This window comes from Liolophura sinensis, chromosome 13 (assembly GCF_032854445.1).
Source record: "Liolophura sinensis isolate JHLJ2023 chromosome 13, CUHK_Ljap_v2, whole genome shotgun sequence".
Lineage (NCBI taxonomy): Eukaryota > Metazoa > Mollusca > Polyplacophora > Chitonida > Chitonidae > Liolophura > Liolophura sinensis.
Window position 1 is genome coordinate 14882023 of NC_088307.1, and position 26367 is coordinate 14908389.

At 42.0% G+C, this 26367-nt stretch overlaps 1 protein-coding gene across 1 annotated transcript; it reads right to left on the minus strand.

Annotated features, from left to right (window-relative positions):
* Positions 1 to 1508: 1508 nt before the first annotated feature.
* LOC135480905 (arrestin domain-containing protein 17-like) lies at positions 1509 to 16742 on the minus strand. Its single transcript, XM_064760834.1, has 7 exons — positions 16620 to 16742; positions 9117 to 9239; positions 8551 to 8765; positions 8036 to 8218; positions 7108 to 7284; positions 3837 to 4047; positions 1509 to 2883 (listed from the first exon to the last, which is right to left on the minus strand). Exons 1-7 carry the CDS (start codon positions 16735 to 16737, stop codon positions 2762 to 2764), a joined length of 1149 nt encoding a protein of 382 aa, XP_064616904.1. The 5' UTR covers positions 16738 to 16742; the 3' UTR covers positions 1509 to 2761.
* Between the last annotated feature and the right edge of the window lie 9625 nt (positions 16743 to 26367).

The following is a 26367-nucleotide window of genomic DNA, read 5'->3' on the forward strand; positions in this document are numbered from 1 at the left end:
TGGTGGAATTGTCCAGAATAAGAAAATTCCTGAACACTTGATGTAAACAAACCGAACTGCGCGCATTCTGGATATTCTAAGGTAGAGGCAGGCAGCATTCCCTGAACTTAGCATATGTAAACAGTGGCAAGCTACTTTAGAAACTGACGGCAGTCGTGCACATAACACACCCACCCTTCAAGAAAAAAAAAAGTTTTCCTAACTTTTTTTTTACTTACAATATACGTTAAACAATATATGTTAAACAATAATATATACAACATTATAAAACCACATGTAATTAAACATTTATACACAACTTATACACGAGACAAGCAATCTGCAATAACATTATCTTTTCCCTTACACGTTTGATTTCAAGATTGTATTCCCGCAACAATAAACTCCACCGTAACAATCTCTGATTCTTTCCCTTAACTTTCCTGCAGAAACACAAGTGGATTGTGATCAGTATTTACAATCACAGGTTGTCTCGAAGCTGTTACATAAACTTCAAAATGTTGCAGAGCTAAAATAACAGACAAACATTCTTTTTCAACAGGTTGAATAATTTCTCTGAAACTTGTTAAGTTTACGAGAAAAGAAACAAACTGGATGATCAACACCAAGATTGTTCCTCCTGAAGCAAAACTGCACCTTGACTTTCTGGGTGGTAGGCAGACGACTTGTATTGTTTAATGCCTAACTGGTACATAACTTGGGTGTCAAGTCCAAAACTTTTTAGGCCACTCTAAATTTTGAGCAATCTTCTCAAACCGTAGAAAATATTTATCTACATCAGTTTCACGAAATTGTGGCACCAATCTTATGTTTCTAGCGACGTCAAATTTTGGAGGCATATCAGAAAAACTTAAGCCAGACCTATCTCCTTCTAGTTTCCTTGCTTCAATTTCGCTCTGAAGTCTCAATTTCTCCAATTCGAACAACCTTTCATTTTCACTTTCCTTAAACAATCTTTCTTTTTCATTTTAACTTACCTTAAACAATCTTTCTTTTTCCTTTTCTTTCTCTTTAAACAATCTTTCATTTTCCTTTTCCTTCAGTTCTAACTCCTTCAGTTTTATTACAGTGGAATCATCGCCCTCAGGCCTGTACGCATCTAATGCACTTTCATCAAACTCCTGTAATTCTACCAAACACTTAGCAATACTAAACTGCATATCTTTCTTGCGTAAGGATCTTTTGATATTAAGATTCAGGTACTTGCTTAAAGCATACAAATCATTCTTATTTAACACATCAAAAATATCCTGATCTTGCGCTTCCATAAACTCGTCGGGCTTAAAATCCGACATGATGAATAAAATCTGCTGGCAAAATTTACTACAAAGTCAAAGACTAGAAAAATGACACAACTTACACAAAATCCTTTCAATTCCAATTCAAATTCACTTCCCGAACAAGCCCCCAATTTGTTACGACCCAAACTGCCTGTATTATAAAGAGATAGCTTGTTCGAAATACACGACAGTTTAGCCGCACAAAAAAGTAACCAAAACCAGCAGATTTTATTTTACAACAATTTATTAGCTTAACAAGAACAGATAATAAGACTTATACAAATACTAAAGTACTTAAGTTGAACAAGAAAGGATAGCAGTATCTATACAAATACTAAAGCAAATTCACCAGAGGGAAAATCCACAGTATAACTGAGTGTATGACGAAATACACAAAATTCCACAGACAGGGTCCGTGTACTAATAAGCACTGTGTATACAAGAGCACAAATTAAACATACAAGTTCAGACTGAACAAGTGCTCGGTGGAGATAGGATATAACAAAGCCAGAGGCTATAGAGACACCAAAATTCAGCACAATTGGCCTACTAAAGTAATACACAACAAAAGCATCCAAGCTCTCAATAATTCTCCTTTCTCTCCGTTCTCTGTTCTCTCCTCTTGACGTGCTTTCATAGGTCTTATATAGCCTGGTGGGATTGTGCAGAATAAGAAAATTCCTGAACACTTGATGTAAACAAACTGCGCGCATTCTAGAATATTCTAAGGTAGAGGCAGACAGCACTCCCTGAACTTAGCATATGTAAGCAGTGGCAAGCTATTTTTAGAAACTGACGGCAGTCGTGCACATAACACCTCCTACATGTGTACAAAAGCCTGGTCATTCATGCCGCATTTCTTAAGATGTTACCCTTAACATTTACCTTAGCATTGCTTAAACTACATGTTTTTGGAACGATAACTGGGTCATGATATTTATCACCACTGATGTCAGCCTTGCATTAGTTAAACTGGGAAGACTTGACACTAGACGCACCTTGTACGTGGTGACAACTGAAAGGGTAACTATAATACAGATACTCGGAGTACACTGTAAATTACGTAACTGTCAACAACCACCGTGGCAGACTTAAACACTGCACACATGAAAGTCCCGTGTACGAGGGATATACGCCAGAGAGACCACACAAGCGATGTCGTATCGGCAAAATCCCTCCAATACATAAGCATTTCTCGCCCATATGTGAAGCAGCAGAAGTGCCCTAATATCAGGATCAGATCTCATTTCAATGAAGGCGACAGCAAAATTCACAATTACAACACAATATGAATTTTAAAATAATGCAAACAAATACTTGTAAATAAATTTAAAAAAAGAACTGATGATTCCGCAAGTGCAAATCTTATTTTGAGAAGGTCCAAAACCAGTGAACCAGTGAATTCAAAATGATGCCAGTTGTATATAAGGCCAGATGTATATAAGGCCAGATGTATATAAGGCCAGTATCTCCGATCGGGTTTAAGTCCATTTGTAGTACGTGTATTTGGGCGCGTAAGTCGCAGAACCGAAAGTGAAGTCCGTGTCGTCAGTGTCCCGAATATTTGTGGTTCCAAAAACACACTCTTCATACGACGGGGGTGCTGGAATATAAGATGTTAGATTGATTGACTGATTTATTTATTTGATTCAACCATTGGCTATATAATTACAAGAGAAAAATCACATTCTTACATATTATATTTGTATACAAGTACATGTATATTGGGAGCGGGGTCATGACAGAGTGATTATACCGGGAGCGGGGTCATGGCCGAGTCGTTAACCTTGGAGCGGGGTCATGGCAGAGTGGTTATACTGGGAGCGGGGTCATGGCCGAGTGGTTATACTGAGAGCGGGGTCATGGCAGAGTGGTTATACTGGGAACAGGGTCACGGCAGAGTGGTTATACTGAGAGCGGGGTCATGGCAGAGTGATTATACTGGGAGCGGGGTCATAGCAGAGTGGCTAACCTTGGAGCGGGGTCATGGCAGAGTGTTTAACCTCGGAGCGGGGTCATGGCAGAGTGTTTAACCTCGGAGCGGGGTCATGGCAGCTCGGAGCAGGGTCATGGCACAGTGGTTAACCTCGGAGCGGGGTCATGACAGAGTGGTTATACTGGGAGCGGGGTCATGGCAGAGTGGTTATACTGGGAGCGGGGTAATGGCAGAGTGGCTAACCTTGGAGTGGGGTCATGGCAGAGTGGTTAACCTCGGAGCGGGGTCATGGCAGAGTGGTTATACTGGTAGCGGGGTCATAGCAGAATTGTTATCAAGACAATTGGTGGCACCAACATATGTACACTTTTTTCCAATCTTGTGGTATTTAGAAATTCCACAGTTTTTACTGCTGCATATATTACCTAAGCTCGTGTAACTAAAAATAAACAATGCAATCTGAATGACTGTTAGTGTCAGAAACTTCCAAAAAACGGTAGGATACCCAGGAGGTAAACATAATACTTGCTTTGGGACGTACTCTGTGTAACTATGTAGGAAAATGAAACCTACAAAGAGGTGGTGTAGAAAACTGTCTGACTGTGTGAGCTTGTACTTACGCATCTCAAACGCTGCAGCATTTGGGGGCGGTTGTGGAGAATGCACTGCTGGTGGAAATGGACCGGGAGGTGCACTGGGTTCCAACGCAATGCTGTTTAAATCTGGCATAGGCGGAGTTCTGTAAGCATCCACCACTGAACGGAGAGGGATAGTTCCAATAATGATTTTTCCTTTACACTTTACCTCGAACCAGCCTGCAATCGCTTTTACCTGAAATCAGTTGGTTCCATTAAATCTATTTAAAAATTGCACTGGTGCTTAAAGTTGTGGTCAAATGCAGGAAAGTAGTAAATCTGAGGTGTATATAAAATACACGAACATTTGCTATTCCCATATAGGTGTTAGAATGAATGAATACAGGGGTTTTTACGTCGTATTTTTTATTTAGTCATATGGTAACAAGGAGTCATGAGCTGTGTGTACATATACTGTCTTGTGGCAAGGCAAGTTCATGCCGCCAAAGTGCTGCCACCACTGAAGTATCATGACACCCCACACAGACACATTATAACGACACTGGGCCAACCAGTTCTGTTTCCTTGCTCTAACCTCTCAGTGCTGAGCGCCAAGGCAGCAACAAGTACAAAGTCCTTGGCACAACCCATTCCCGTACTGATCACAGGTCAGCGGCTTGACCTCGCAAAGTTCACAAATCGAAGGACAAACGGTATTACTCGGACCCCGATGTGAAGACAACAAAACTAGCATTAGAGAAAATCTGCGGTGTGTTTGCCATGGATGAAAAACCTGTGCCCTACATGTCGTTCTGGGTTGAAGCTGTATAATCACTTCAACAAATAAAGTAACAAGATTTCGAAATCTAAAGATACGCCCGCCGGGACCCAATAGACGCCAATGGGGCAATGGTCGGTACATACATGTAGACACGTCAAGCCTAAAAGCTCCACTAGGAGTGGTTATGCGGGTGTAGCCTTAATGAGATGAAAGCGCATTTATCAACAACGGGCACATAACCTGGTCAATTCTTTGTCGTTTTTAACATTACATCAACCATATCATTCTCCTTATAGAAGGACGGACCCAATATCGACACATTTATGGTGCTTCCTCAATGGCGTGAAATGAAGACACAAGACATAACGCTGGACCCTCCAAACTGTAGATAGATAGTTTAATATCCTCAGGATCAATTCCGGCCGTTTAAAACGTCGAAAACGGGGGGAAAAAACGGTTAAATTTGGCGATCAAACATCAGAAAATTTGCTCCACAATGACCGAGACCTGGCCTACAGGCCCCTGCGCGGGATATCCCACAACATGCCGTACCCTGAAGCCCGTAAACTTGAATGCAGACAGACTTTAAATTGACATATCTGTAAGTTACCAATCACTGTTTCCATTCAACATAATTCAAGCCTTATTTATTTTTGCCAGTGATATGTTTTTAAAACATAAAAGGTTAGCTCGAATGTTACTTTCACCTGTGTGGAGCGACAGACTGTTCTCGTCACTGCAACTCACAATTAGCTGGCCCGACTGCATGGATTCTCGTGTCGCCATCGGTATTGCTCGAATTGGCTATAAAAGTTCACACACTATGAAGTTCTGTAATAATGTTGTAAATAACATACTACGTCGATGTATTTTCTTCTTTCTTTCTTACTTGCATCTGTATTTCAATTTTTATTTATTTGACTGATGTTTTAAGCCGCACTCAAGTATATTTCCCTCACACGACGACGGCCAGCATTATGCTGGGAGGACACTGGACAGAGCCCGGGGGAAACAAACGACCATCCGCAGGCTGCTGAAGACCTTCCCACGTACATCTTCAATTTTTAGAATACATAGCCGTTCGGATTGGGAGCCCTACTGAAATTTCTCCGATTTTACATGATTATTCTTCATACACATAAACGTAATGGATACCGTTCGAGTGAATTTAAATAAAATTTAATCAACCTATGATCTTGGTTGGAAGCCCATTGAACAGTCTGAATAATGTAGGTCACATGACTTGGCGTCCATGATGGATTTTTATGAAAAAGGCACAGTGTTACTGTACATGTGGCAATGGGAGGTTCTTCCTTTACTGCAAGACTGATATCTTGAAATGTATGTATACTAGAAATCTAAACATTTAACCTCATGTAAAGTTCAAACAAACTTTTTTGACTGTATTACGGTTATGAGTACCCGGTATGGCTGTAAGAAAAGTAACAGCTTTAATTTGGCATCTATGCAGGAAGTTGGAAGCCCACTAGTTTTGCTAAAATCATAAGGCTTCCAAGCTGACGGTTTTTAACTTTTTACAAACTTTATCATCAAATTACCAACTGCTGTTGTACAAAACTTAGCCCAGTTGTGACCCACTAAGCCGATATATAGGAAAAATACGGAAATCTAAAAAAAAACAAGTCTTACCCAGACCCACTAATCCGATTGCCTTAAAAACTGATATGCACTGACAAGACTACTCGAGGTATCAGATGTGCATGTGTATATGCAAATTTTTTTCAAATCGGTCCAGTAGTGTGTAAGCTCTTCTCAGATACTCTATCCATGCAGAGGCCTGTAGCTTCCATCTACTACCTCTGCTGAAAGAGCTCACATATGGATAATTAACGTAATCCAGAAGGAAACATGCATGAACATGCAGTTGTTGTAAACTTACTCTGACTGAATAAACGAGTAGAGAGACCAAAAATCATCAAATCCATTGATAGGGATTGGGTTAGTGTATTAACACTTTATTTGTGGGCAATCGTGACATCAGATATTGCTGAGGTACTTTTTTCTTTGGAAATGCAACACTTGGTATTCGACACGCGGCCCCTGTGTAAAATGTGAATATTAATGGAGACACATCTTCATTTCGATCAATCGATATTTCTACTCGACCGCCAGGGTACATATTGCTGGTATGGAGACTTCACTGTCTTACACAGATTACTTTTCACTCTTATTAGAAATCGTGTGGTCTTTGGACGGAGCAAAGAATTCATCCATTCGAATGATCTGCCGTGGAGAGAGCTTAACACAGATTTGGTCTGACGTAGTCCGTAAAACCCATGTGGAAAGATGGCTTTGAAGACCGTTTAACTGCTAACACCTCTAGTTTACACTTGTATTTCAATGTATATGGAATTATCGTTTGATTTATTTATTTTAATTATTAGGGTTTTACGCCATACCCAAGAACGTTTCACTTACACGACAGTGGCCAGTATTTACCCATGACCATCCGCATACTGGAAGTAAAGATATTATTGTTACAATAAATGGTCGACAAAGTTGTGGTGACCTCACCTTGAGCGCATACTGGACATCTATGATGTCACATCCATCAAGCCGTGAAGGTGGGATGGCCGGGATGTGGAGTGGTTGCTGGTTGGCAAAATAGTCACCGGCTATTTTCACCGGCTCGAATTGTGATACGACATTCCGCAACTCTTTTGTATGACTCCCAGCTTTAAAAGTGAGATACTAGAACAGGAAAAAAGAATAAATGGATAAGTGGCCATAAAAATGACTAGTAGTATTAATTAATTTATTTATTTATTTGATTGGTGGTTTACGTCGTACTCAAGAATATTTCACTTATACGACAGCGGCCAGCATTATGGTGGGAGGACAACAGGTAGAGCCCTGGGGAAACCAACGACCATCCGCAGGTTTCTGCCAGACCTTCCCATAGTAGTATTAATACTGTCCCGAAATGAAGCAATATCCGCAACACCTACATTTAGGTTAGGTATCGGTGATTCCTACGATATACATATATTCACAGCTTCGAGGTTTACATCTATATTTAACGCTAATGCAAGTGATGTTAAGATTTATTTATTTATTTATTTGATTTGTGTTTTACACCGTACTCAAGAATATTTCACTTATACGACGGCGGCCAGCATTATGGTGGGTGGAAACCGGGCAGAGCCCTGGGGAAACCCACGACCATCCGAAGGTTGCTGGCAGACCTTCCCACATACGGCCGGAGAGGAAGCCAGCATGAGCTGGACTTGAACTCACAGCGGCGGCATTGGTGAGAGACTCCTGGGTCATTGCGCTGCGCTAGCGTGCTAACCAACATGATGTTAAGAAAGAATGATACTGTAAATGAGAAGTCAGAATCTAGTCAGAGCACTGTCCAGAGCGTGAGGGAAAATGGTATCACTCTCTACCTTCCCTTATGGCTGGGGTAAAAACTTAAGGCTGTAAGGTAGTTCTGCTTCACCTGTCTAAGTTCCACTGTTAAGGTGAGTATCTCTGGCACGCTGCTGGACACCTCTGCCGTGATAGGGATGGACTCTCCTGGCACGTAGCCTGTTCGGGGTATGTTTAGGGTTAATTTTGCAGCACCGTCCTCCACACAACAGCAGTTATACGAATTCTTCGAATCTTCCAGGTGCTGTGGCATCTACAAGTGTGCACGAAAATGTTATTCATGCACTGTGCATAACTGTAAGAAAGACGTATAGGCTAAAACAAAGAACCGAAAAAAAAAAAAAAACGATCTGCGTATACCCATTAAACTTTTTGCCATTATTTTCGAATCCAGGCATCGAAACAGTCAGCTATTCACCGTGTCAAATTGTCCCTAATCACAAGATCTCATTCAAAACCAATGTTTCACAATTATATTTGAGAAACCTTAAACTAGTGTTATGGAATAGCCTTCTTCCAAATTCAAAATGCGAAAATGCTCTTTCTTCCAGAATTAAATACTAGTTGGGTCTGCATGTGACTTACATCCGCACCCGGTTCAGAATTAAGATCCAGCTTGCCTAGAACACTGAAGGCCTCTTTCACACAATGATCAAACTTCCATGGCCTGTCTATCCTACATTTGACGTAATATCTGACATATCCAAATTCCCCTTCGAAGGTACCGGGTAGTGCGGGTGGCAACTGAAACTGAAAGCTGAATCGGTGCTCGCCTTGGTGCAGATATTTGGTACCATCAGCTGCAATCGCAACCGAAAGAAAAAGTACTGTACACCATAAATCCTTATTTTTTTTTTCTCAGGTTGCTGTGCTGACGTAAGTAATACCTCTAAAGTCAGGAATAATTTAATATATTTAATATTTTAGTCTTAAAATATTCAGTACCTCGAAAAAGAGTTTGGACCTCTGTCGATGTTACTTCCACTCTAAACTATATATAGTGATCTCAAGAAGCTACGCGAAAAGCCTGTCAATTGCCTAAGGTTTACATAAATTGTTTTTAATATACTTAACCAAGATTAAAAGTCTGTTCCACCCTAGAATATCAATTTCACAATAGTTTTAAAAGTTGTTGTGAAAGCCACCATTACCTAGTTTAAATAAAGTATACGTGTGGTCCAAGTAGTCTTCATTTGCTTTATAGGTGTCGGTTGATTCTGACGTCTTCTTTTCAAACTTAACGAGGCTGTTTCCTTTGAAGGAAATCAGGATACCTGCAACAGAAGAAAGGATATGTATATGTACCGGCACTTGGACAAATCAAATACAAAAACAGATTCTTCACCCACGGAACAATTAACCCATTTTTTCCTCAACCACAATATTTCCTATAGTTCATCTGTATGTAAAACCTCTGAGACAGATCCACCAAAACCAGCTCTATCAGGGCATACACGTTAGTTGCCACAAAATGTTCGAAGGTCAAAGGTAGGTTGTGGTGATATGGTTAAAGGCACAGGCCAATCAATCACAGCTTCCGGCTTTGGTTTAAACCAGTTTAAACCCGGCTTTGAACAAGTAATTCCACCTTTCTCATTGCGAGTCGGGGTTGTTGACGTCGATCGACGACAATCGTCTATATAGCCGTTCAAACAGTCCAACGTTCGTTGATGACAACTTGCCTTTCACAAATATGGTGTGCATAGAGGTATCTGTACATCAAATGTAGGAGAAATCGTCAGTAACTTGCCAAAGATCGACGTTTGGCGTCAGGCACTCCCGTTCCCTAACTCCACAAAACTGACAACCATCATAGAAGAGAGGATTTCCATTTAAAAACATGGTTAAAAAAAAATGGTAAAGGGGCCAGATGTCAAGTAATCCGAGTCAATCATTAACTGGTTTATTTCGCGCATGTGCGTCCGTTGAACACCGCGTGATGAAATATTCTTCTATGATATCAGAGCCTTGTGTGAATCGGTGGTAACACAACTAGCTGCAGGCCATGTAGAAATAATATTTATATTATTTCTTTACTTTATTATTTCTTTTTTTATTTTTTTTTCTTTGTGGGGACAGGAGCTTACTTTATAAAGTAAGCAGGTCATTTCCTCGGGTCTCCAGTAGGTCGCTTGTCTACATGTACTCGTGCAGCACGCTTCACGTTGTTCATTCTATTTTATAGAAATAAGTGTATTGTAAGTAACGTCAGTCAAGTGTGTCAAGGGTCATTAAGGCTCCAGGGTCAGAAACACCAGTCCCGCCAGAAAATATCAGAAGCCAAATTTTGCTTCTTTGATAGCTGTTATTAGATTATGTATCCAACAAGTTGCAGTGTGAATGTAGCAATCTATCTAAAGACGACGACGCAATCAATCGCTGAAATTATGCCGGTAACTCCTATACAAACTGCAGATGAGCCTGATATATGAAATATCACGGCTGCTGCAGGTCTCTATTCACCGATGCTAAATTGGTGATAAATTGATGTTGATTGTGGTGTCATAGCCTTTATTATACATATTATACATGTATTTCTGAAAAACAAGCTGGGAATAATGGAAATGGTGCCCACAATCTGCAGTTCCTCGGTCAAACTGTGCCGAGTGAAAGCTGTGTAGGTCACTATACACAACATGTAACTAGATGTAAAATACCCACGTCTTACAAACTTCATTCGAAGCTGATTACTTTCTCCATGTGGGCCTAATTCCCAGCTTACACATAGCTGGTAACGGTGCAGGGTCTGTTCATCTGTGTGGGCAGGGCCTTGTGTAGGCAGGGTTTTGCGTAGGTAAGGTTTTGTGTGGGCAGGCACTTGTGAAGGCAGAATATTGTGTAGGCAGGGTATTGTGTACAGACTGGTGTGAGCAGAGCTGAGCCTTGAGCTGATATACTCTTGTGTGGGCCGGGTCTTGTGTTGGCCGGGTCTTTGGTGGGCACGGTATTGGGTGGGCAGGATATTGTGTGGACAAAGACTTGTGTGTACACAGACTTGTATGGGCAGGGATTTGTGTTGGCAGGGTATTGTGTGGGTTTGGACTTGTTTGGGCTGGGTATTGTTTGGGCATGGGATTGTTTAGGGTCTTGTGTGGGCATGGTATTGTGTACACAAAGTATTGTGTGGATGGGGTATTGTGTGGACAGGAACTTGTGTGATAGGGTAAGCCTAGTATTGTGTGGACAGGGTATTGTGGGGACAGGAACTTGTGTGGCCAGGGTATTGGGTGAGCAGGGTATTGGGTGAGCAGGATATTGTTTGGGCAGGGTATATTGTGGGTAGGGTATTGTGTGGACAGGGTATTGTGTGAGGATTGTATTGTGTGGATAGAGACTTTTCTGGACAGGGTATTATGTGGACAGGAACTTGTGTGGGCAGGGTATTGTGTGGGCAGGGTATTGTGTGAGCATGGCATGGTGTGGAAAGGGTATTGTGTGGATAGAGACTTGTGTGGGCAGGGTATTGTGTGGGCAGGGACTTGTGTGGACAGGGTATTGTGTGGGCAGGGTATTGTGTGGGCAAGGTTTTGCAGAGTGGGCAGCGCATTGTGTGCACAGAGACTTTTGTGCGCAGGATATTGTGTAGGCTGGGTAATGTGTGGACATGGTCTCGTGTGAACAAGGTATTGTGTGGGCAGAGTATTGTGTGGACTGGGTACTGTGTGGGCAGGGACTTGTGTGGGCAGGGTATTGTGTCGGTAGGGACTTGTGTGGACATGGTGTTGTGTGGGCATGGAATTAATTAGGGGCTTGTGTGGGCATGGTATTGTGTGCACATAGTATTGTGTGGACAGGGTATTGTGTGGCCAGGAACTTGTGTGGGTAGGGTATGGTGTAAGCAGGGTATTGTGTGGGCAGGGTATTATGTGAGCGGGGCCTCCATGGCTCAGTTGGTTAGCGCACTAGCGCAGCGTAATGACCCAGGAGTCTCTCACCAATGCGGTCGCTGTGAGTTCAAGTCCATCTCATGCTGGCTTCCTCTCCGGCCGTACGTGGGAAGGTTTGCCAGTATCCTGCGGATGGGTGTGGGTTTCCCCCGGGCTCTGCCCGGTTTCCACCCACTTTAAGCTGGCAGTCGTCGTATAAGTGAAATATTCTTAAGTACAGTGTAAAACACCAGTCAAATAAATAAGTAAATATTGGGTGAGCAGGGTATTGTGTGGGCAGGGTACTGAATGGATAAATTATTGTGTGACCAGGGTATTGGGTGAGCAGAGTATTGTGTGAGCAGGGTATCGTGTGGCCAGGAACTTGTGTGGGTAGGGTATGGTGTAAGCAGGGTATTGTGTGGGCAGGGTATTATGTGAGCGGGGCCTCCATGGCTCAGTTGGTTAGCGCACTAGCGCAGCATAATGACCCAGGAGTCTCTCACCAATGCGGTCGCTGTGAGTTCAAGTCCATCTCATGCTGGCTTCCTCTCCGGCCGTACGTGGGAAGGTTTGCCAGTATCCTGCGGATGGGTGTGGGTTTCCCCCGGGCTCTGCCCGGTTTCCACCCACTATAAGCTGGCAGTCGTCGTATAAGTGAAATATTCTTAAGTACAGTGTAAAACACCAGTCAAATAAATAAGTAAATATTGGGTGAGCAGGGTATTGTGTGGGCAGGGTACTGAATGGATAAATTATTGTGTGACCAGGGTATTGGGTGAGCAGAGTATTGTGTGAGCAGGGTATCGTGTGAGCGGGGTACTGTGTGGACAAGTTATTGTGTGACCAGGGTACAGGGTGAGCAGAGTATTGTGTGAGCAGGGTATTGTGTGGGCAGTGTACTGTGTGGACAAGTTATTGTGTGAGCAGGGTATTGGGTGAGCAGAGTATTGTGTGAGCAGGGTATCGTGTGGGCAAGGTATTGTGTGAGCAGGGTATTGGGTGAGCAGGGTATTGTGTGGACAGGGTATTGTGTTGGCAAGGTATTGTGTGGAATGTTTGACCTCAGAGGAACTCAAAATGTTTGATATTTTTACAGTTCTTCACTGTAATTTCTCTTCCTCTGAAAACATCTTTTCTAAATTAAGACATTGTAAAAGAAAAGACAAGAGTAGACCAAATGTATACACACTTACATGCATCCATGAAGTTTCCCACACAAAGTTAAACACCATACCTTTCTATTTTCGTGAGGTTGCATAAAACCAATTGATCACTGTTCAAAAACTACAAAATCGCTGAGAAAATCAAAAGCTTCACTTTCTCAAAAACTGGGCCTTCCTATGCTAGCAGCTGGGAGGGTGCCTAGCAACAACCCAGGAACGTCACTCGCCGCGGCATCAACACCTGTCTCCATGTTCCCTGTCACCCAGAATTTCAAACTTCCATCTTTAAAACTCATCCCTGCCCAAAGTCTAGACAATTTCCACCATTTTGATACCACGCATGCACCTGTACACCGAAAATGGCAAGCTAACAGCGAAAAAAGACTTCACACCCTAAAATACACAGAAATACATTAGTGATTCCACATACATGTCACTGACAGGACTGGATTTGAGCCTGTTAGGCTTCACGTTGCCTAAGCCTACAATTCACCATATGGGAAATCAGTGCACATGTGCGACTCTTCAGCCATTAGTACATCAGATAGCCTACCCAGCTGGACACAGACCCCCATTACAACTTCCGTTTTTCGGTAGGGACGATTGTAGTTCTGTGAATTTTAGGGTATAAAAGTCTTTTTTTGCTCCCAGGCGTCCATTTTTGGTGCACAGGTGCATGCTTGGTATTAAAATGGTGGAAACTGTCTAAACTTTGAGGAGGTATGAGCTTTATTGATGAAAGTTTGAAATTATGGGTGAGAGGACACAAGGTGTGAGGTAGTGATGAGGCTGCGAGTGACGTCCCCTTGGCGTTGCTAGGCACGTCTCCCAGCTGCCGGCATGGAAAGGTCCAGATTTTGATGGTCAACCTATGTCAAGATTTTTATGGCTTCTTTCTCACAGGCTGGGCCAGGTATGCACCAAAGCTTATTGGCCACGGAATGTTTGGGACTGAGCTACAGCGCTAGATGTTAACATTGTCACTTATGGAAAATTAATGGGGGTCCGAGGCCTGTACTGACGAAGTCACCAAAATGTGAAAAATGTCACTATGCGCTTAGATTTTGCAGCAGCCTGATAATTTTTGGTGGGTATGTCTGTGATGTGTTTTGCATTGATTGAGCTGTTTTATAGCTTCCTGGGGCTATTTATTTTTTGAAAATATCCATTTTGATGAAAAATCAGTAAAATGCTGTTCAGTGTAGGGTAGCATGTGTATAGGCATCCTGAAATGAACAACATGCAACGTTCTAGTATTCCTACGCTTGAAAATGGAGACGTTCAGAGCAGAAATTGCTGCAAAAATTAAAAGTTTCAGTGTTTATAGCAAAAACGGAGCTTGTCGAGTGTGGACTGGACCATTGACGAGGGATGGTCGATATGGCCTTGCCTCCTACAAAGACCCCGTCACACATCGATGGAAGAAGAAACACATCAGTAGACTTGTTTATATGGCCAGACAGGGGCTGTCACATTTAGATCCCAAGCTTGATTGTTCACACGTGTGCCACAACACACGCTGTGTAAATGTGGACAACATAAGCTTGGAATAAATAACAGATTGTTTCAGATTTTGCTCAATTTCTGTTATCATTTTTTAATTTATTTCATAAGCAACAACAGCAGTGACAAATTACGTACAAAACTGGCAGTTACAAATATCTAGTGTATGTGTGATCTGTTGGGGTGTTGTCCAGTTGTCCCTTGGCATAGTCAGTTTTCTCTTCTGGATTTGAAAGCCTGTGCTCAATGTGCTCTCGAAGTTTTCTGGCTGTATTGCGGAGTGATCTCCCTTTAACTGTCTGTCGCTTCTTATAAACCTTGTGGTACTGGTTCACCCTTTCAATCTGTTGTACTGTTTTCTCGCTCCTAGGTGAAATACTGGCGCCGACAGCTTGGAGTTTGGCAGCCGTGGACTTGTCCTGGTCATTGTTAAGTCTGTGGATTGTGAACGCCGCCCTTCCCTCCATATTTCTGCTGTAGTTTACATTCTTGGGCAAGGAGACGCTGAGTGATCTGTTGACAGCTTCACACTTTTGAGTGCTGGTGTTCATCCTGAGACTGGTGGCGGCTGTCTCGCTCAACCTCATGTGCAGTACTTCGGTCAGTAGTTTCCTGTCGTTGTCATCCATGTTGAAAGGGCAGAGTTTACTGGTGGATAAAAACAGGGACCTCTCCCACCAGCTGCTGGTTTCCCCTCCAGAGCAAACCACACTGTTCCTGCGGCATTTGGAACAGTCCCCACCATAACACCTGACCGTTGCATCCACAACCCTGGGTAGGTAAGTTTTTATTTTCCTCATGTCACCAATGTGCTCAGACATAAGTTGAGAAAATATCAAGCTACACCTGGCCTTAACATCTGACTCAACACCTTCTGTGCTTTCTTCCTGGCTTCCCTCGTTCGGCCCTGTCCTTCGAACATGGCATCACTGAACTTAGCCTGGTTACATTTCTTGAACTGGGATCTACTAAGGTGCGTGGGGTCTGCTAACCGTTCGACCTCCCACAGTGGCTCAACCAGTCGGATGCCGTCCTCCACTCCCTTGGCTGATTTTGACGGTCAACCTATGTCAAGATTTTTATGGCTTCTTTTTCACAGGCTGGGCCAGGTATGCACCAAAGCTTATTGGCCACGGAATGTTTGGAACTGAGCTACAGCGCTAGACGTTAACATTGTCGCTTATGGAAAATTAATGGGGGTCCGAGGCCAGCTAGAAAATGATCAGCAGGATAAGCCCAGCTCTCACAAGCAGAATCCCTGTAACCATGACGATTAGGCATAATAATCCAGGAAAGTGGAGTCATCTAAAATTCCCAGGTCAAACTCGAAACAATATGCAGTTGTGAGAGGCCCACTCACCACATTGAGTAGGTTACTATAGACTAACATGTTAGGGAACAACTTACGCATGATTGTTGGCCCTCCAGCCAATGTTGAGGATACAGGCCTATAACCAGTCAAGCACAGCTAACCAGTGAGGCCTTGATTTACTAAGACATTAAGAGCTATTTTTATTACATGTGCAGGCTCCAGAACAAACAGGGGGAGGCTTCCGTGGCTGAGGTGGTGAGCACGCCAACAAGGCACAATGTTCCTGGAGTATCTCACCAATTTGGCCGCTGTGAGTTCAAGTCCTGCTTATCCTTGCTTCCTCTTCCACCATACATGGGAAGGTACCAGCCTGCGGATGGTCGTAGCCATCATGAGCTGGCCACCGTAGCAGTAGCGGTACTGTGCAAAACACCAATCAAGTCAAATAAATAAACACATACATATAGGCACTAGTCTAATGAATTAGACGTTGTGTGCTAACGAAACAACGTCTAACAGAGGTCCATTCACAAAATCATTGGTACTTCCCTGTCCGCATTTGAAGCTTCTATAGCGTTCCCTACCTGTTATTTTCTCCATCAGCAATCCCTAGCCGAGGGGATCGCACTTTTATTGTACAATAATCGGCTTCAGTTACGATCATATGGAGTATTTCTAGTCCACGACCCAGCAAACATTCGAACTGACAAGAAGAGGTGTAAAACTGACGCCATTGCTTTTACCACATACCGTATGACCATAGGAGAAACCTCAAGTTTACAACTGCCCACAAGCGAACTGACCTACCTCTCATTCGCATCTTTTCGTTAAGCTGAACTACAACGTTCCCAGCTATGAGTTCGCCCGCTGTATACACCCTCTCCGGCTTGGAGAACGTCAGAGTGAAAGCGCTCAGCTTCCCCATCTTCCCTTGTTGGACGGCAGGGGAACTCCCAACTTGATAATGCCCCTTCAAGGAGTAGCACTGGGCAGCCTACATCCTTGAGCAGAACGTCCACGAGGAGAACGGACATCCATGAGCAGAACGGAACATGTAACTTGTTCGTTTCGCGCTATATGAGTGGTCATGCGCACTACACCGTCCTCCTGATGGATGTCCGTTCTCCTGGTGGATGTACTTCCGTTCCCCTCGTGGATGTAGGCTGACGAGTACTGTTGCCCTCAAGAGGCTATCTGCGTGTCGTTTATGTACAGTTCCACTCACGGGCAGTACTGAGATTACACCCAGCTCAATTAAAACCAGTGAAATTAGTCACCTGGTCATAGCTTCGGGTCGCCATTCGGCGCGGCAGAATAGCCGCACACTGTGTGTTCGGCCTTTTCACACCCAGTTAATATAAATATCGGACTTGATTTTAGGATTATTAAAAAAACGACACGAATGTTTTCCAATTTAACCGACGCTTCTGAATTCTTCGTGTATATTACGTTTACGTTGGCAATATTTGATACGTTATACTTAGCAAGGGAATGTGCCAGTGACATGTTCTAAACGAAGTGAATCAATTTCCTAAAAAAAAAAAAATCATGGAGAGTCTCCACATTCTCTGTTTATCATACATTTTGCGTGTGTACATTATTTAGTTCAGTTGAAATGTAAGTTAAAACGTAACTTATAGTGTTTGCTTTTTTTAACAAAATTCGTGAACCCGGTGTTAACCACCACTGAAATAAACAAATAATCTAAAAGGCACATTAAGTTGTCTTGTTTGATTGACTGTCTATATACTGACCCAAATATCCTGAAAATAAAACGCGCGCGCGCGCACACTTACACTATACATATACCGTTAGAAAGTTCACATTCCTGTCGCATAAACACTGAGACAGACATTTAAACAAGCGTAAACTTAAAACAATTTGGTAGAATCCAGGGAAATATAGCATGTCTCTGATATATCAAATATATACACTGAATACCAGAACTTAATGTCACGCAGCATTATCTGTTCACTGAAACGGACAATTTAATTCTATATCATACAACTTGAAACTCTTTGAATATAGCATCCTCCTGGATGCTTCACAATGTTTTCCTCGATGTTGTCCCTGTTTTGAAATCGAAAGGAATGTTTCCAATCCGAAGTGTATTCAACAAGGTTATTGTTGAATATATTTGCAACAACACCGACACATTTCACAGGTGAACAACTGCTACACCCGTACACCCCTCTTCTGTTGAATGTCCAATAAATCTATCTAACAAAAGCTGACGATTGAAAAGATTGTTTTCATTTTTTATCACATTGGTAAATTCAGGTTCATTTGAGTTACTGGACACAGTAAAAGTGTCCCACAAAATGAGAGAGTAACACTTAGTACCATAACCAGGACGCTGGTAAATCTGGTAAATGGACCCTCTTTTTCAGAGATTGTTACTTAAAATATTAAATTCAGTTTTCTGAATACAGAATAGTTGTGGCTTCAGTCTAGGTCTTTGTTTAGCTATAAAATAATGGTGTAAAATTTTCCATATGTCATCTTGAATGCAACCCTTCGTGAGGAAATGGCCTGGTCATTAGGGATCCCGTTCTTCCGGAACGGGATCCCTATTGTAATCGTTCTGTTTTTTCTTATTATTAGGGATCCCGTTCTCCCGAACGGGATCCCTTTTGTAATTGTTCGGTTTTTTCTTATTATTAGGGATCCCGTTCTCCCGAACGGGATCCCTATTGTAATCGTTCTGTTTTTTCTTATTATTATTATTATTATTTTTTTTTCACCGACATTGTTCGCATGGAAACTTTTTTACCGTTCAACATACAGGTCTGAAATTTTGCACACATAATCTGGCGGTGAATATCTCGGGACAAATTCTCCACTTTTTTGCTATGTCACGTGGTTCGGCCGCCATATTGGATTTTGTGTAAAATCTTTAAAAATCTTCTTCTCCAGAACCACTGAACCGATCGTTTTCAAACTTCACATACAGCTAGTAAGTCACGAGTTCTTTAAAGTTTGCGAAAATGGTTCTCTTCCGGTCAAAATTCTGGAAGCTCGCTATTGGTCGAATTTGTGACGTCACAAAAAGTTCTCAAAGTTCATTTGTTCTGAACGTATTCTGGTGTATCTTGAGCTGCTGATTCTGAATCTGCTTGTGTTTTTTGCATATCTGTGTAACTTTTTGAGATATTAGCAAAAAACCTAAAAAAGTTACGTAATTTGAATGACCTGTAACTCGAGAACTATGACAGCTAGAAATGTGCAACCTGCACGAAATTGTAGCCCAAGACATGCTCTTTCGAGCACTCGTCAATGGATTTGAGCTGCGATCGATAGATTTTTCGCTACAAGCGTTTAAATGACAACACCGTTTTTTGTTTAGAAAAAGGTGGGAATCCCATTGCTTTAACATGGAGTTAGATGGGGTCTGGACTGGGTTTGTAGTATTTGACCTGATGCTTTCGGCTACACTGTCCGTGATTTCCCGAAACGGTTGTAGGATGACATTGATTCCAGTTCCCATCTATCTCCAGTACTCTATTAGAAGGCGTAGAGATCTAACTACAACAGCAAATGACATGGACCTGTAAAAGTTAGCTTTGTTTTGCGCAGACCTCGTGCTCTTTACTATACGTTAAACAGTTCAGGGTGATTGACAGATATGGACATGTGCCGTGGTCCAAGTGCTGACTTTCTAACGCTGGCCAAGCTATCAGTGGAGCTGTGAGTCTGTACAAACTTTGTGTTGCACTAGTCGTGTTTTTGCATTATTTCTTACAATTAATGGGCTAAGTCTGCAAAGGAACGACCGTTTTTCACTGGGCATAGCGTAGCATCATCAAGGTCGCCGATCTATTCGAGGGATTGGAAATGACCGGCCGACTGCCTCAGTGACAAACGGTGTAAGGTCGCATAGAAACTTTGAAAGCCGTGTATGTGGAACATGGGTCCTTCGAACACAGATCATGAAGGGGAAAACGTCATCGATCCGATCCGGGATCCCGGCCTAGGATCTGCTATTCGCAGATCCATTCTAGTTAGGGATCCCGTTCTCCCGAACGGGATCCCTATTGTAATCGTTCTGTTTTTTCTTATTATTATTAGGGATCCCGTTCTTCCGGAACGGGATCCCTATTGTTATCGTTCTGTTTTTTCTTATTATTATTATTTTTTTTTCACCGACTTTGTTAGCAAGGAAACTTTTTTACTGTTCAACATACAGATTTCAAATTTTGCACACATATTTTGGCGGTGATTTTCCAGGGATAAATTCTCCATTTTTTTTTCATGTCACGTGGTTCGGCCGCCATATTGGATTTTGTGTAAAACCTTTAAAAATCTTCTTCTCCAGAACCATTGAACCGATCTTTTTTAAATTTAACATGCAGCTAGTAAGTTACGAGTTCTTTAAAGTTTGAGAAAACAGTTTACTTCCGGTCAAAATTCTGGAAGTTCGCTATTGGTCGAATTTGTGACGTCACAAAAAGTTCTCAAAGTTCAATTGTTCTCAACGTATTCTGGTGTATCTTGAGCTGCTGATTCTGAATCTGCATGTATTTTTTGTATATCTGTGTAACTTTTTGAGATATTAGGAAAAAACTCAAAAAAGTTACGTAACTTCAATGACCTGTAACTCGAGATCTCTGGGAGCTAGAAATGTGCAACCTGCACGAAATTGTAGCCCAAGACATGTTCTTTCGAGCATTCGTCAATGGATTTGAGCTCCGATCAATATTTTTTTCGCTACAAGCGTTTAAATCACAACACCGTTTTTTGTTTACAAAAAGATGGGAATTCTATTGCTTTAACATGGAGTTAGATGGGGACTGGACTGGGTTTGTAGTATTTGACCTGATGCTTTCAGCTACACTGTCCGTGATCTCCCGAAACGGTTGTAGGATGACATTGATTCCAGTTCCCATCTAACTCCAGTACTCTATTAGAAGGCGTAGAGATCTAAGAACAACAGCAAATGACATGGACCTGTAAAAGTTAGCTTTGTTTTGCGCAGACCTCGTGCTCTTTACTATACGTTAAACAGTCCAGGGTGATTAACAGATATGGACATGTGCCGTGGTCTAAGTGCTGACTTTCTAACGATGGCCGAGCTATCAGTGGAGCTGTGAGTCTGTGCATGGCAGGTCGTAGATTGAGATGTGAATCTACAAACTTGCTGTTACACTGGTCGTGTTTTTGCCTTATTTCTTACAAATAGCGGACTAAGTCTGCCAAGGAACGACCGTTTTTCACTTGGCATAGCGTAGCATCATTAAGGTCGCCGATCTATTCGAGGGATTGCAAATGACCGGCCGACTGACTAAGTGACAAACGGTGTAAGGTTGCATGGAAACTTTGAAAGCCGTGTATGTGGAACATGTGTCCTTCGAACACAGAACATGAAGGGGAAAACGTCATCGATCCGATCCGGGATCCCGGCCCAGGATCTGCTATTTGCAGATCCATTCTAGTTATTATTAGGGATCCCGTTCTCCCGAACGGGATCCCTATTGTAATCGTTCTGTTTTTTCTTATTATTATTATTAGGGATCCCGTTCTCCCGAACGGGATCCCTTTTGTAATTGTTCGGTTTTTTCTTATTATTATTATTATTATTATTATTATTATTTTTTTTTCACCGACTTTGTTAGCAAGGAAACTTTTTTACCGTTCAACATAGAGGTCTCAATTTTTGCACAAAAATTCTGGCGGAGATTTTCCAGGGATAAATTCTCCATTTTTTTTTCATGTCACGTGGTTCGGCCGCCATATTGGATTTTGTGTAAAACTTTTAAAAATCTTCTTCTCCAGAACCACTGAACCGATCGTTTTCAAATTTGACATGCAGCTAGTAGGTCACGAGTTCTTTAAAGTTTGCGAAAATGGTTTACTTTCGCTTAAAATTCTGGAAGTTCGCCATTGGTCGAATTTGTGACGTCACAAAAAGTTCTTAAAGTTCAATTGTTCTGAACGTATTCTGATGTATCTTGAGCTGCTGATTCTGAATCTGGTTGTGTTTTTTGCATATCTGTGTAACTTTTTACGATATCAGCAAAAAACTGAAAAAAGTGACGTAACCTCAATGACCTGTAACTCGAGAACTATGGCAGCTAGAAACGTGAAACCTGCACGAAATTGTAGCCCAAGACATGCTCTTTCGAGCATTCGTCAACGGATTTCAGCTACGATCAATAGTTTTCTCGCTAGAAGCGTTTAAATCACAACACCGTTTTTTGTTTAGAAAAAGATGGGAATCCCATTGCTTTAACATGGAGTTAGATGGGGACTGGACTGGGTTCATAGTATTTGACCTGATGCTTTCGCCTACACTGTCCGTGATCTCCCGAAACGGTTGTAGGATGACATTGATTCCAGTTCCCATCTAACTCCAGTACTCCATTAGATCGCGTAGAGATCTAACTACAACAGCAAACGACATGGACCTGTAAAAGTTAGCTTTGTTTTGCGCAGACCTCGTGCTCTTTACTATACGTTAAACAATCCAGGGTGATTAACAAATATGGATATGTGAACTGGTCCAAGTGCTGACTTTCTAACGATGGCCGAGCTATGAGTGGAGCAGTTAGTCTGTGCATGGCATGTCGTGGATTGAGATGTGAATGTACAAACTTGCTGTTACACTGGTCGTGTTTTTGCCTTATTTCTTACAATTAGCGGGCTAAGTCTGCCAAGGAACGACCGTTTTTCTCTGGGCATAGCGTAGCATCATTAAGGTCGCCAATCTATTCGAGGGAATGCAAATAACCGGCCGACTGCCTCAATGGCGAAAGGTGTAAGGTCGCATGGAAACTTTGAAAGCCGTGTATGTGAAACATGTGTCCTTCGAACACAGAACATGAAGGGGAAAACTTCATCGATCCGATCCGGGATCCCGGCCTAGGATCTGCTATTCGCAGATCCATTCTAGTTATTAGGGATCCCGTTCTCCCGAACGGGATCCCTATTGTTTTCGTTCTGTTTTTTCTTATTATTATTATTATTATTATTATTATTTTTTTTTCACCGACTTTGTTAGCAAGGAAACTTTTTTACTGTTCAACATAGAGGTCTGAAATTTTGCACACATATTCTGGCGGACATTTTCCAGGGATAAATTCTCCATTTTTTTTTCATGTCACGTGGTTCGGCCGCCATATTGGATTTTGTGTAAAACTTTTAAAAAACTTCTTCTCCAGAATTACTGAACCGATCGTTTTCAAATTTGACATGCAGCTAGTAGGTCACGAGTTCTTTAAAGTTTGCGAAAATGGTTCACTTCCGGTCAAAATTCTGGAAGCTCGCTATTGGTCGAATTTGTGACGTCACAAAAAGTTCTCAAAGTTCAAATGTTCTGAACGTATTTTGATGTATCTTGAGCTGCTGATTCCGAATCTGGTTGTATTTTTTCTATATCTGTGTAACTTTTTGAGATATGGGCAAAAAACTAAAAAAATTACGTAATTTTAATGGCCTTTTAATCGAGAACTATGACAGCTAGAAATGTGCAGTCTGCATGAAAATGTAGTTCAAGACATGCTCTTTCGATCATTCGTCAACGGATTTGAGCTCCGATTAATAGTTTTCTCGCTAGTGGCGTTTAAATAACAACACCGTTTTTGTTTAGAAAAAGATGGGAATCCTATTGATTTAACATGGATTTAGATGGGGACTGGACTGGGTTTGTAGTATTTGACCTGATGCTTTCGGCTACACTGTCCGTGATCTCAAGAAACGGTTGTAGGATGACATTGATTCCAGTTCAAACTTGTACAAACTTGCTGTTACACTGGTCGTGTTTTTGTCTTATTTCTTACAAATAGCGTTCTAAGTATGGCCAGAAACGACAGTTTTTCACTGGGCATAGCGTAGCATCATTAAGGTCGCCGATCTATTCTAGGGATTGCAAATGACCGGCCGACTGACTAAGTGATAAACGGTGTAAGGTCGCATGGAAACATTGAACGCCGTGTATGTGAAACATGTGTCCTTCGAACACAGAACATGAAGGGGAAAACGTCATCGATCAGATCCGGGATCCCGGCCTAGGATCTGCTATTCGCAGATCCATTCTAGTTATTATTATTATTATTTTTTCACCGACCTTGTTAGCAAGGAAACTTTTTTACCGTTCAACATAGAGGTCTCAAATTTTGCACACAAATTCTGGCGGAGATTTTCCAGGGATAAATTCTCCATTTTTTTTTCATGTCACGTAGTTTTGCCGCCATGTTGGATTTTGTGTAAAACTTTTGAAAATCTTCTTCTCCAGAACCACTGAACCGATTCTTTTCAAATTTGACATGCAGCAAGTAAGTCACGAGTTCTTTAAAGTTTGCGAAAATGGTTCACTTCTGGTCAAAATTCTGGAAGTTCGCCATTGGTCGAATTTGTGACGTCACAAAAAATTCTCAAAGTTCAATTGTTCTCAACGTATTCTGATGTGTCTTGAGCTGCTGATTCCGAATCTGATTGTATTTTCTGTATATCTGTGTAAGTTTTTGAGATATAAGCAAAAAACTCAAAAAAGTGACGTAACTTCAATGAACTGTAACTCGAGAACTATGGCAGTTAGAAATGTGCAACCTGCACGAAATTGTAGCCCAAGACATGCTCTTTTGAGCATTCGTCAACGGATTTGAGCTCCGATCAAGAGTTTTTTCGCTACAAGCGTTTTAATGACAAGACCGTTTTTTGTTTAGAAAAAGATGGGAATCCTATAGCTTTAACATGGAGTTAGATGGGGACTGGACTGGGTTTGTAGTATTTGACCTGATGCTTTCGGCTACACTGTCCGTGATCTCCCGAAACGGTTGTAGGATGACATTGATTCCAGTTCCCATCTAACTCCAGTATTCTATTAGAAGGCGTAGAGATCTAACTACAACAGCAAACGAAGTGGACCTGCAAAAGTTAGCTTTGTTTTGCGCAGGCCTTGTCTTCTTTACTATACGCTAACCAGGCCAGGGTGATTGACAGACATCGCCATGTGCTCTGGTCCAGGCGTGGATTTTCAAACAACGGCCTAGATATCAGTAGAGCTGCATGGCAGGTCGCGGATTGAGATATAAGAGTACAAACTATGATTTTTCTTCTTTCTTTCTTTTTTCTTACCGCTGATGCCTGTCAGTCATGTCAGAGTTCGATCCCAGCTTAGCCAATTTGTCAGGCGATGAAAATGTTGTCAATTTCAAGGTTTTAAGTAGGCTGCTAGGCGTAGTTGGATGTTCTGATGACGAATCTGGTGTTTTTTTTCTTTCTCCGACGCACTGTTTTTTTCGCCAGTTGCTATGAAAGTGCGAAAAAGTACAATTCTAGACCATGTTTGGAGGTCACGTGACACAAAATTGCTGCAGCTGTGGAGCTGAAAATGACTGAGTGTAAAGGGCTATATGGTTACAGTAGGCGTACTGAAAATCGTTGAACTGTCGTAATGGATGTGGGAGTTGCAGGGCTTGAAAAATTGTCGAAAGGCCGATTGGCTATGTTTGGCACTTTGACGTCCCCATGTTATATGATGCATTTTAAATGCATTTGCGACTAGGATGAACACACGAACATTGTAAGCATGCCACCAGACGTAGTTTGACGTGCTAATCATGAATTTGGACATATTTCTTGATGGCGACGTACAGTTTTGCCGCAAATTGCGATCAAAAGGCGAAAAAGCGCAATTTTTCACTACACTGGCCGTGATCTCCCGAAACGGTTGTGGGATGACATTTAGCTATACAGTACTCTATTAGATGACGTAGTGATCTAACTACAACAGCAAACGACGTGAACATGTCAAAGTTAGCTTTGTTTTGCGCAGGCTTTGTTTTGCGCAGGCTTTGTGTTCTTTACTATACGCTAACCAGGCCAGGGTGATTGACAGACATCGCCATGTGCTGTGGTCCAGGTGTTGACTTTCTAACAACGGCCTAGATATCAGTAGAGCAGTGTGTCTGTGCATGGCAGGTCGTGGATTGAGACATGAAAGTACAAACTTTAATTGTTCTTTTGTCTATGTTTTCTCCTTCCCGTGACGCCTGTCAGTCATGTCAGAATTCGATCCCAGCTTCGGCAATTTGTCAGGCGATGAAAATGTTGTCAATTTCAATGTTTTAAATTGGCTGCTAGGCGTAGTTCGATGTTCTGATGACGAATCTGGTGGTTTTTTCCCACGCACGGTTTTGTCGCCAATTGCTATGAAAGTGTGAAAAAGTGGAATTTTCACCCATATTTGGAGGTCACGTGACAAAAAACTGCTGCAGCTGTGGAGCTGAAAATGACTAAGTGCAAAGGGTTATATGTGTACTGTAGGCGTGCGGAAAATCATGGAAGTGTGTCAATAGATGAGGGAGTTGCAGTGCTTCAAATATTGTCCAAAGGCCGACTTGTTATATCTGGCACTTTGACGCCCCCATGTTATACGATGCATTTTAAATGCATTTGCGTCTAGGATGAAGGCACAAACATTGTAAGCATGCTACCCGACGTAGTTTGACGTCCTGATCATGAATCTGCACTTTCTGGCGACGTGTAGTTTTACCTCAAATTGTGTTGAAAACGCGAAAAAGCGCAATTCCCACCATATTTGAAGGTCTGTTAAGAG